This window comes from Camelina sativa, chromosome 6 (genome assembly GCF_030686135.1).
Source record: "Camelina sativa cultivar CO46 ecotype springtype chromosome 6, ASM3068613v1".
NCBI classification, from domain to species: Eukaryota; Viridiplantae; Streptophyta; class Magnoliopsida; order Brassicales; family Brassicaceae; genus Camelina; species Camelina sativa.
This window is the reverse complement of record NC_141885.1, coordinates 14,144,339-14,156,161: the sequence shown is the minus strand read 5'-3', so window position 1 is coordinate 14,156,161 and position 11,823 is coordinate 14,144,339. Positions and strand designations below refer to the sequence as shown.

Genomic DNA, 11,823 nt, shown 5'->3' with positions numbered 1-11,823 from the left:
TAATTAATTAAAAAGAAAAAAAATAATAAATAATATAATGTGTCGTTGTGGAAGCTCCTTGGTCCAGTGGTTCATTAATGCTTCTATACCAGAAGATCTGCGATTCGAGCTCTAGATAATGTGATTTATTAATTGTGCAGATTAACGGAGACAAATTTACAGACAATCTCGAGTGATGCGTAATTATTGTCGTTCGCCATGACTCTACATACAATTAAAAGTGAGCATAGAGAAAGGAGGAGGTGTCCATAAAAAACATGGAATAGAATCTAATAGGGTCGGAAAATTTTTTCCATAGTACATTCGTAAAAACTCTCATAATTTGCAATCAATAATGAATCTAGAGTTCACAAAAAAACAAACATAATGTGTCTTTCATATTTTTAAAAATATAATGATTTCATGAAATCCAATGAAAATTAGTTTTAACATATTTGGATTTGAGAAGATAGACACATGTCAAAAAGGATGTTTCATGTCGGTTTTGTGTTTAAAAGAAATGTTACTTTACTATAGATAAGATTGAGAACAGAGAAAGATATATATCTTCGTCCGTCTTCTTCACTCCAGCAAGATTTTTCTGTGACATCATTCGGTTTGATTTAACCATGGTGAGTTCAGTTTGCTCTCGTCTCTGTTTTTTAGTTAGCTTGTGTTTTCCCTTGATTACTTTTGTTTGGAACTATAGAATCTTAACCAAACGATTAAACAACAAAAAAAACACAAACACACACACACAAATATACAATTTTAGATTAAAAGTTTCAAACTGAGAGGACGAGGAAGGAGGCTGCACTGGTCGTATCTCCATGTTGGGATATGAGCACCTGTCCAGTTCCGGATGGCTATGAAGCTGCTCATCCCTATAAGAAATATTGACATTACTAGCACACCAAAAACGTTACTACAGAAATTTGGTAGCGCTTTCACATATTATAGCGTTTTTTTGTATGCTATGAAAGGTTTACCTATTATAGCGCTATCGGTCTATTATTTTATATTTTATTCTAATGCATTTTCAGTGCTATTATGTTTAGTTTTATAGCAAATATTTTGAGCTTTTAATATATTATAATGACACATTCGCTGTGTTGTTAGAAATTGTTTCGTGACATTATGGTTCTCGAATTTAACCCTATAGTAGCACAAAAAGTTTGCTTTAGAAAAGTATTATATAACGATTTTTATTGCTATTTTGTAAATTTTAATGGCTCTTGTACATTGCTATAACATCGTTTATAATAGCATATGGGAAATGCCGTTGAACATTGTTTCTTATTTTTGTTTCGTGATATGATATATGTTGTCCTGGTTTATGTAATATGTATCATGGCATTGAGAAAATGGTGTTTAACTTACAATGGTATTTAGATCTATATTGATTCTAAATTGAATTGCATCAAATATATTTTGTTATTTGAAACATTGAATAAAATGTAATTTTCTTTAATTTATGAAAGACAATGAAATCATAAAATATCATATTACATAAAGTTTTAAAGTTAACAAAGTCTAAACATAACATAAACTCTAGAAGTGGTTGCTACCACGCCATTATTCTTCAAGGAGCGTTGCCTCGTGAGGACCCTCCTTTTCTAGTTTTGGGCGTTTCATAGGAGTGGAGTTGAGTGCATTGTTTTGGAGGTTTCGGAAATATCTCTTGAACAGTGGATCAATGTCTTCTTTTTCTTCCTCGATGCGTATTAAGTTGCCTCGATGAGCAAGAGAATGTCTATACTCTAGCTTTGTTATCTCCTTCACATCACCATCCACATCACTTTCTTGATCTTTCTCACCTTGTTGTGTGTGTGTCGGTATAACGCTCTTTGCGGGGATGCAACATACGATTTCTTTAGCTTCCATTGAAATAACTGTTTCTGCATTGATAAATATGATAGTTATTTAGATAGGTTTCTTTTTATTGATTAACAACAACAACAATAACAATCAACAAATTTTTTGGGTATAGATCTTCTTGATCTTGCTCACCTTGTTGTGTGAGTTTCGCCATAACGTTCTTTGCGGGGATGCAACATATGATTTCTTTAGCTTCCATTGAAACAACTGTTTCTGCATTGATAAATATGATAGTTATTTAGATAGGTTTCTTTTTATTGATCAACAACAACAACAATCAACAACAATTTTGGGTATAGATCATTTTGCTATTGCTCACCTTGTTGTGTGAGTTTTGGTATAACGTTCTTTGCGGGGATGCAACATACGATTTCTTTAGCTTCCATAACTGTTTCTGCATTGATCAACAACAGCAACAATCAAAAGAAAGCAATTTAATTCAATCAAAAATTATAACCTTTGCTTGAATGAAAAAATGTGTTAGAACCTGTTACTGTGATTTTGAGCTCCAAATATGAAAACGAAAAGATCTATTACAATTGATTATACACAGAGGAAAAAATATGTAGATCTAAACCCAAAATTAAAAGATTGAATAAAAAGTGAAAAAGAAAGATCTATACCAAAAATTAAACGAGAAGATCTATACCCAAAATTAAACGAGAAGATCTATAGCCAAAATTAAACGAGAAGATCTATACCCAAAATTTTACGATTTGGGACTACAATCGATTGAACAAAGATCTGATTCAGCAGAAAGACAGAGAAAAAAGGAAGAAAACCTTTAGATTCGGCAGAGATAATCAAAGGGATTTCAGTTTCTCAGTAGATTCAATTGGCGATTTGGTTCAAGCGTCAATGAAGCTTCCAGACTCCAGAGTTTATTGGATTTGCATCGTCATTATCGATTAAGTAGAAAAAGAAGGATAGCAAGATGTACAAAAGTAAAAGGATGAGATTATTAAGAGTTGATTGATGACCGTTAGATTTCTTCTAATCAACGATAGATATGAAGAATTTGGTGATCCACACCTTAATGAATTAGCCAATGAAATAATTGTTTAAATATTTATTTGTTAATAGAATACTATTTTTTTCTTTTTATTTATATTAATTTTGGAATATGGTGTAAAAATAAAATAAAAATTGAAGTTTCATATTTTAGACTTTAGAAAAATTTTAAAATTAAATTATCTTTAATAAAAGTTTTATACATTAAAGATTGACTACATGTAAGATTATTGACTAAATGTAAAATTAAAGTGTTTTTTTTTAATAGTTTCAGATTTATACTTTACATTTATAAAATGACTATACTTAAAAGTTAATTTGTTATAAGTTTTACATTGTCAATTTCATGTTTTATATACTAGTTTACAATGCTTTCAACAAAGAGATATAAATTTAGGATTTAGTATACGAATGGTGAATCACGTTCGTACGACTGATGACTCACGTCCTGATACGCTCAAATTCGAGGATCACTCAGCCGGATTAAAAAGGATAGAAACTCGCGAAGGTTCAAGGTGCAACAAGGGAGATTTGATGGATTGAGGGGTCGTACAGAAGTTGCGGAAGGCTGCTGATATTCCCAACTCCAATCGCTGCTAGATATGACACACTAGTCTAGCAAGAGGAGACTGTTGCTTGGATTATACACACCAAGAAACAAAGAAATGTTCTAGACAAAGAACAAAGAGATAGATTTTTAAAATGAAAAGGAAAATTGATTGATGATTCTCAAATAAGATTAAATGCGTTTATATAGGGATTGCAAAACTTGGTAACAAAGCCAAGTATTTCTTGAAACTAAAAAGACAATAAAGATAGTAGGTTGAATGAAGATCTAACTCTTGGTGCATGTTTCCTTCCCAAGGTGAGTTAACTCCATTTTCGTATCTCTCTTTGACCACAAAATAAAGTGATTATTTTGGGATTTCTTGGATTTGAATTAGGCTCAAAGTAGACTAAACTTGATAGACCATCCCCAATAGAATTTCACATGCTCTCTTTGGTCATAAGCTCTTGAATTGACCCATTAAGGGTTTCCTTGATATTTTCTCTCTTTGACTCTTTGGTCCAACTTGCTGATGAGAAACAACATGGGCTGTACCATTTCTTCACCTTCTGATTGCCAAACATAATTCTGGAAGCACCTAAACCATCTAGACCTAAAACTCTTCATGTGAATAACTAGGTTGACCTCCTTTGGAAAATGAAACATAAATTTTGTGGTTTGTTGGCCAGATCTTGTGTTCTTGGCTTTGTTGGAAACGTAAGAGATCCATTAAGTTCCTCCAAGTGGTTTCATGTCGAAATTGTTTCTGAGTTGATCTGTGTAATAGGATCTTTGGATCAGACGTGACATTTGGACTGATATAGATCCACTGACTTGGAATATCCATATCTTTCACATATGAACTAATCTCAATGTGATTCTAATTCTCCGTGGTTATGGAATGGATCATATCAAGATTCCAGAACCGTTTGGTTCATATCTTGAATCCTTTTGACTTGGTCGGAATCCTCTGTTGAATGCTCGTAGGTCCAAATCGCATAGCCATGAGATCACCTGATTTGTAAGATGAATACCTCCTTCATTTGAACTATTATTGGACTGATTCGACCTCGAGATACGCTCTAGATGAGGTAAGAATGTATCCCAAATAGTAGTTTGTTTGGAAGAGTTGATATTTGACTTTGTTCGTGTTGAGCAAGACTCAAGCATCGTCTTGGATGGTCTCATGATCATATCATATCCTTCCTCTTAAAAAATTTCGTCTTGGAAACTGTAAGGCCATGGTTGGAGAGTGTTGACGTGATTCTAGTGGCGTTTCTTTGAGAAAATATATGATTCCATATTGTATACCATGAAGCAGAAGTGCACCACTTTGAGTGAAACCTTCTATTATTCTCTTAAAATCTCAAACTTGCTCTATCTTGCTCGACCGGAAGTGTATCGTTGGCTTTCCTCTACTTGGTTCCATAACCTCTGCTAGTAAACTCTTTACTGTGTTTTCTGTTAAGATGCCGAGGCCAGTGATGGAGACATGACCAGTATAGCCTAATTTCTTCAACGCCGTTTAATACACGGGCCTACGCGACCAGCAGGGTAGCCACGGGGAACCGGACATATGCTCATTTCCCAAAAGACCCGTGTTGGAATGATACTAGGATTTTTGTATGTCCTAGCAGGTTCAATTAACCTTATGTAGTTGTAGTACTTAAGGTGTCAATCCATATGGGATGTTGCTACCACTCAAGATGCAATCAAGAAATCACAAGTTAAGCCAATTCAAAAAGAGTGTTTTTATGTCTAACAATCTTAGAGTGATCAGAGTGCAAAATGGAAATGAGTCACATAACTAGAAACGAAAATGTATGACAAGAAGCGAAAATGAATAAAAAAAAAAACGAGTCTAAGCATGAACTAAAAGGCAAGAAATGAAACAGTCTCAGGAATGTAATAAAATTCAGAAAGAAAGAGGTCCTAAGCAATCTGTCCCTAGACAACGAACATCACAACTTAGCTAATCCAATCTCTTGGTAAAAGCTACTCAGACTCAACCACTTCCATACCCAGCTCTCGCTAGAGAAACATGGTTGAGCAGGCATGACAAACAAGTTCGTTCATGTCAACAAACATCCTAGACAACTAATCTCTTAGGCTAGGTACGTAAGTCTCTGGCACTAGTTGGTCAGACATTTCATCAATCACCTTTTGGGTGTGGAAATTTCTCGAACCTAATTCTAATTGATCAGAGAGAAACTAGTATTTCTAACACTAGTCCAGAAGGGAATCATAAAATCAAAATTTAAACACTCTGCATCCTAAGATCCTCCACCTAATCTATCCCATCCTCAAGGACTACTACACTACTCAGATCCGAAAATTATTATCCAAGATACAAACACAGAAAACATTGAACCAAGCATAATAAGATAGATAAAAATGAGAAGAACAACTTTGTAGAAGGAATCAAATGAAAATACTGAATAAACTCGGAGATGTCGGATTACAAGTCTGAGAACGTTTTTAGGTGGCTAGGTTAACCTTAAGAACAAAAACGAAAATGAGATAAAAGATGAGATGTCCTAAACCAAGACTTAACAAAATGTATATATAGTAAAAACGTGTGAATCCCTAAAACTTAAAACGACAAGATAGAGCGTCGGTTCGGGAGTCTCCTGAAGCGTGTCAGACGGAGCATCTTCCTGGCATGCGTGTCAGACGGAGCGTCTTCCTAGCATGCGTGATTTCGTCCGTGTGCTTCCAGTGGCTTGATTGGTGTGAGTAGGAGTGGGTCGAGCCGTGCGAGTGAAAATGGCTCGAGCATGGTCGGTGAAAGTGGTTCGAGCTGGGTGTATACGCATCTTCTAAAACGATGATAACTCTTGAACCACACCTTCGATTGGCTTGAAATAAACGGCATTGGAAAGATGACTCAATTCTATACAACTTTGATGAAGACGTCAAAAGCTGAATCCCTAGACCGGTGACTCGAGTGATGGCTCGATTGAGTGGTCCGACTGGTGCCCTGAGAGTGGCTCGATTGCATAGGTCGAGAGTGGCTCGATTGTGGAGGTTGAGAGTGTCTCGATTGTGGAGGTTGAGAGTGGCTCGATTGTGTGCATCTCCGATGTCTCATAAACACCTGAAATACTTCGAAATGGACAATGCATGCAAGGATGATGCAAAAACTTTCTAAACATGCAAAGTGTATAAAAGAGGTTCTAAAATAATGCAAAATGATTGATTATCCTAACTAAATGTATGACAAATGCATGCTAAGGAGATGCAAAATGACTAGTTATCCTAGATAAATGGATTGAGTAGTTACAATCAAGGTCCTTGTTTTTAGTTCTATGATGCATGGTGAAAGAACTTTAATTCTTTAATCTACACATGCAATCCTATCAATCATTCCCTTTAACATTCATTAACAGAAAACCGTGAATCAAGCTAAGCAATGTCATTGAACTCATTTGGCTAGGGCGAAAGGTCAGAGACATAGATGGTCTCCTTCTCAAGTGGTTTTATCAATACAGAACAAGGTTCTCTCACGAAAAGGAGTTGAGCTTAAGAGAATGCTAAAGGTTGAAACCAACTAATGTATACAAGAGCAGCGCCCTGTCTACCCAAAGAACATTCCAAATCGAAGTTGGTCCTATCTCTACCCTTCATCAGACACTTCATCTCAAACCCATTCTTTCATTCTTTAGACTCGGTCTTAGGAGGAGCTCAATTCTTATTATTCTAGCGGATTGGGAAATCTTTATTATCAGTTAGGTTCTTTTTTTTCTTTTCTTCTAAGGACTCTAGACATCTTAAACATTTTACTTTCTTTTCTTTGTCTAATCTTTTCATTTTATGCCCAGAACCAGTAACTCATTATTTTGCTCAACCCAAATCCTTTACTAGACTTGTAAACCTTGAAAACACATCCCCCTCCGAAAGACTTTCTACCCTTTACTTTCTTTTTACTCTTCACTTTTCTGCACAAATCCATACCCAATGCCCAAGATCGAGTTCTCACCTAGTCCTACTAGTCCGGATAACGCGAACTAAAACTACACATGATCCTACTCTTGTCGGTTAAAACCTAACACTTTCTAACAAGCTCAACTCAGAAAAAGGTCTGACACTCAAGAATACAATTGGCTTGAAAGAAGAGTTGGTTAAGGGTGCAGGGAGCTGTTCCAAAGATGGGAATCAGCTACTTGGATTAACAAGGGTGGTAAAAAGGAGAAAGATAATCCAAATATGTATGTGGTATCTATGAGTTCAATTTCAATGCATAACAGGATAATTGCAAGTCAAGATTAGGTTCAGGTAGATAGGGAATGATATCAATTCAAAACATGCTTCAATCTTACAATTTCAAGTTCAATCAATATGCATGAAAGAACTAATAACAAGGGCCTTGATCCTATACTATTGAATTCAGCATGCTACCAAGGTTACAATCATCATCAACCCCTATGCTAAATGCAACAACCCTATATGCAAGCTACATGAACACACTCTGTTTTTGTCAAAATTTTCAATTTTTTTTCAATTTTTTTTTTTGGTTTTTCTATGCAAATAAATGAATGCAGACTCGCACATGATATGATACAAAAATATGAAATAAGAATCACAGAACACAACATCAGATACATCATTTCAAACCCTCCCCCAAACTTAAATTACACAATCTCCTGTGTAAGAAAAATTTGCAGAAGGATTTGAGAATCACAACAGAAACAATGCAGGTATGAAATGGTATATACAAAGGAAGGTAGGAGTACCTCAGTAGTAGAAGAACGAGTCGGTGCTCGCCCAAGGAGGAGCGTTGTACTGGCTTTGTCCCTCGCCTTGATCTGGATCTGTGGGAGTGACCTCAACCGCCGGCGTGTTCTGAATTGTGTTTGGCTGGTAATCACACTGCATGTCGTCGACTCTAGACGCACCATGGTCCGACACTACCACCTCGGTAGGCTGATGATCGTCTTGATGTTCGACTTGCTGCTCAACCTCCTGCATACCCTGATAATCACCTTGACCTTCATCTCGCTGCACAACCTCTTGCTCAGTTTGAGCTGCAGAACGACGCGCTGATCGCCGACTAGAAGAGGCTCTGGAACCTCACGAACCACGTCTCCGTCTCTCCCTAGACTCGTGTGACGAGTGGCGTGAAGGAACGAGTGAGGGCTGATGCTCCCGGGGTACATATGAAGATTGACGTGCTGGAGAAGGGTTCGGAGAAGGTGTTCGCGCTAGGGTCGCGGAAGGGCATCCTGACATTGGTCTAGTGTCCTTGGGGATAGACCTAGGGATAGCGGTTGTGGAAGTCGAGCAGCTAAACTTGCGCATGAAGCCCTTGATAGTCTTGGTGAAGCTGCTGGCGCCTTGTCTCTGGCTTTCCCCCATCGCAGAAGCTGGTTGAGGCGTTGATGAGCTGCTCTGACACCCTTAGCCATTCTCGGGTCTGAGTACTCCTCGAAGTAGAACTGCTCTGGGCGGTACTCCTCGGTGTCTTCCTCCATTGGCTCGGCCTCTGCTTCAACGTCAGCAATCTCTACCCGCTGCACCTCATCCCCGGACTCGTACAGAGTGTCCGTGGGAGGTATGAACTCTACATGTTCACCCCTCAAGATAGTAGTCTGCTCGACGCAAGGCAGGAGTAATCTCGAGGCACCGGCCTCCGGATGCACAAACTTGTAAATCAAACGTCCCTGCCTCAGACCCCTCTCCAGAGTACGCAACTGCCGCAGGTTGTTCAAGTCGATCCAGCGTGGTGAGTGTGGCTCGGAATGTAATGGGACACCAGCTGCCTCAAGAAACCAAGTCACCACGCCGCCCATACACATCACTCCGGGAGAGTTGTTGCTGTTGAGTCTCGAGACCAAGGTTTTGTATGACGTCATGTAGTTAAGGAGGTAGAGCGAGGCGAAAGTATTGGACGTGTCACCTTGCAGCTCGGTGCCATCCATTACCGTGAATGAGAGTCCTTTAAGCTCTAGATCAATCATCTCGAGCTCGCTGTTCGTGATGTATTCCTTAATTTCCTTAGCGTAGAATGCATTGGCCACTGCCTTCTGGAAGTAACGCAGCACTGGACTTCTCAGGTTCAACGCTTTTGTTTTCGATGAAGTGAATGTGGGCGTGCTTCCAAACGTCGCCCAGAGTGCTGATATTTCGTTCCGGTCGAACTGCGGCGTAGTCTCCGTTCCGCCGGGAAATCCAAAAATCTCTTCAATGGTTCTGAAAGCAAGGGTGTACAATTGACCATGAACGCGAAAGGTAATGTATCCCAGCCCTCCATCAGACATCATGCCTAGCTCATCCGCGTACAAGTGCATCTCTAAGGTAGAGAGAAATTGGATAGTCTCCTCTTTGTATCCATTCTTGGGGGTGTTCATGAGTCGCTCCTGATGGCATCGCCTAAATAGGTACTGAACATCCTCCGCAATCCCCAGTTGCTCCATGGTTTCAACATGAGGGTATCTTGTTCCGCTGAACTCCAACTGCTGAAACAGCTCGTAATATTCCATGGGAGTCAGTTTAGTCTCGGTTGATTTCCGTCTTACAGACTTCCTGGGAGCTTGTCTAGAACGCAGCTCAGGTTCCTCTTGTTCATAATCACTTCCTTCCTCTCTCGAGTTAGAAGCTTGTGCTGGTCTCTTCCCGCGACTCTTGCTCTTAGTGAGCGGATTGGTTGGTCTGCTTGACCCCGCCGCTTGGTCTGAACCACCAACAACTCCGCCGACCATGTTTTTCATTTCTAAGAAGCGCTTCGCCATAGACTTAGGCGATGAGCGCTCTCCAGCCTTACAAACATATGCATCTCGCATTTCTTCTATTAGCTCAATACTCTTTCTGCTCCGCTGAGACATTATAAACTCAAAGCTGTGCGTTAATATGTTAGTGCACAAGTGACAAAAGCAATTATGAAGTTTAAAACTGTAAAGTGCAAAGAGAGGATAATCCAAACGAGCGTGTGCAGCAGAGTTGGCTCGATTGCGGTGGTCGGACAGGCGAGAATAACGCAGCTCGAGCGTATTTTGGTGGTGACTCGAATGGGACACAGATGTGGTTCGAGACGTTTGTTCGAGTGAGACTTGATGTTGTCAGCTCGAGTGAAGGTGAAACCGGCTCGATTGGGGAGGTGAAACCGGCTCGATTGATGTTGAGATGGTGACGGATCGAGATGAGGGTTCGGAATGGTAGTCAAGCGGCCCGATTGCGTGAGTTAAAAGAGCGGCTCGATTTACTGGTCCGGAGTTGGCTCGATTGCAGAGTCGTGGACGAGGTCGGAAGTGCGGGGTTAGGCAGCAGTGATGAACGGGAGAGACGAATGGCAGTGTTGAAGCGAGCGTGGAGCAGCGGCAATGATCGAGTGAGAGGATGTTGGATCGAGTGGACTGGTCCTGATGCGAGTAGTGACGAACGACAATGACGACGAGAACATGTTGGTCGGGCGGGATTTCGACGATGGCTTGAGCGGGTGAAGTCGACGGCGAGCTTCTTCAAACAAGCAAGTAGGAATAAAATGGGTGATATGTCGTGTAGGTGGAGGAGAAAAGAAGAGTGATGGTGGGATGATGGGGGTAGATGAGAAATAAAGGTGATATGTCTTGTGGTGGGGAACAGAGGGTGAAGGAGGGTGATATGTCTAGCACGTGGATGAGAGGAAAGGAGTGACAAAACCCAATAATTAAGATTCCCCCTCTATTCAGCCTTCTATTCTCGCATAAAACCAATAAACTCTACTTTTTTTTTTTTTTTTGTGCTTTATCCCTTCTGTAAATTTTCCTGACTTCACTCACTATTTTGACTGCATTTTTTATGTTGCTTTGACTCCCTGCTGTTGATTCCTGAACACTAGAAAACCAAAAAAACACAAGGATACTAAAAGAATATTACAGTGATACCTTTGGGACTTCCTCCCAAGTGAGCTTGTTTAAAGTCTCTAGCTTGACTTTTCAGCTTTTTATGCCTTCTGGGGTTCATAGAGGAGCACAGAAGACCCCTCTGGTCAGACTTGATCAGCTAAATATTTCTTGACTCTCTGACCATTTATAGTGAACTCGCTACCATCCTTGTTCAGAAGAGTGATGGCTCCGAAAAGCAGAACTTCCTTGACGTCAAAAAGGTCCAGTCCACCTAGACTTAAGCTTTCCAGGAAATAACTTAAGTCTGGAATTAAACAGCAAAACCTGATCTCCAGCTTTGAGCTCCTTGACAACAATTTTCTTATCATGAAAATTCTTGGTTCTTTCTTTGTAAATCTTTGAGCTCTCATAGGCATCAAGTCTGATTTCTTCCAACTCATGTAGATCAAGAGTCCTCTTAGCATGAGCTGTATCAATATCCAAGTTCCGCAGCTTGATAGCCCAAAGTGCCTTGTAATCAACCTCCACAGGGAGAGGACATGCTTTACCATATATCAGCGAAAATGGTGTTCTGCCTATTGGCGTCTT

The 11,823-nt window shown here is 39.5% G+C and overlaps 1 protein-coding gene across 2 annotated transcripts; it reads right to left on the bottom strand.

Annotated features, from left to right (window-relative positions):
• Positions 1-1,430: 1,430 nt before the first annotated feature.
• LOC104790835 (uncharacterized) lies at positions 1,431-2,856 on the bottom strand. 2 transcript variants are annotated; one of them, XM_019246709.2, is made up of 4 exons: positions 2,640-2,856; positions 2,177-2,251; positions 1,990-2,070; positions 1,431-1,877 (listed from the first exon to the last, which is right to left on the bottom strand). In XM_019246709.2, the coding sequence occupies exons 2-4, from the start codon at positions 2,241-2,243 to the stop codon at positions 1,555-1,557; spliced, it is 471 nt and encodes a 156-aa protein (XP_019102254.1). In that variant the 5' UTR covers positions 2,244-2,251; positions 2,640-2,856; the 3' UTR covers positions 1,431-1,554. The 2 variants fall into 2 exon arrangements, with proteins under 2 accessions (XP_019102254.1, XP_010514922.1); XM_010516620.3 differs by having other exon boundaries at positions 1,990-2,064; positions 2,640-2,817.
• Positions 2,857-11,823: the final 8,967 nt, after the last annotated feature.

Coding starts and splice junctions, on each gene's coding strand:
- LOC104790835 (XM_019246709.2), bottom strand. CDS start 2,243: ATGGAAGCTAAAGAAATCGTATGTTGCATCCCCGCAAAGAACGTTATA. Junction 2,071..2,176: donor ACCAAAACTCACACAACAAG/GTGAGCAATAGC, acceptor TTATCAATGCAG/AAACAGTTGTTTCAATGGAA. Junction 1,878..1,989: donor GGCGAAACTCACACAACAAG/GTGAGCAAGATC, acceptor TTATCAATGCAG/AAACAGTTATTTCAATGGAA.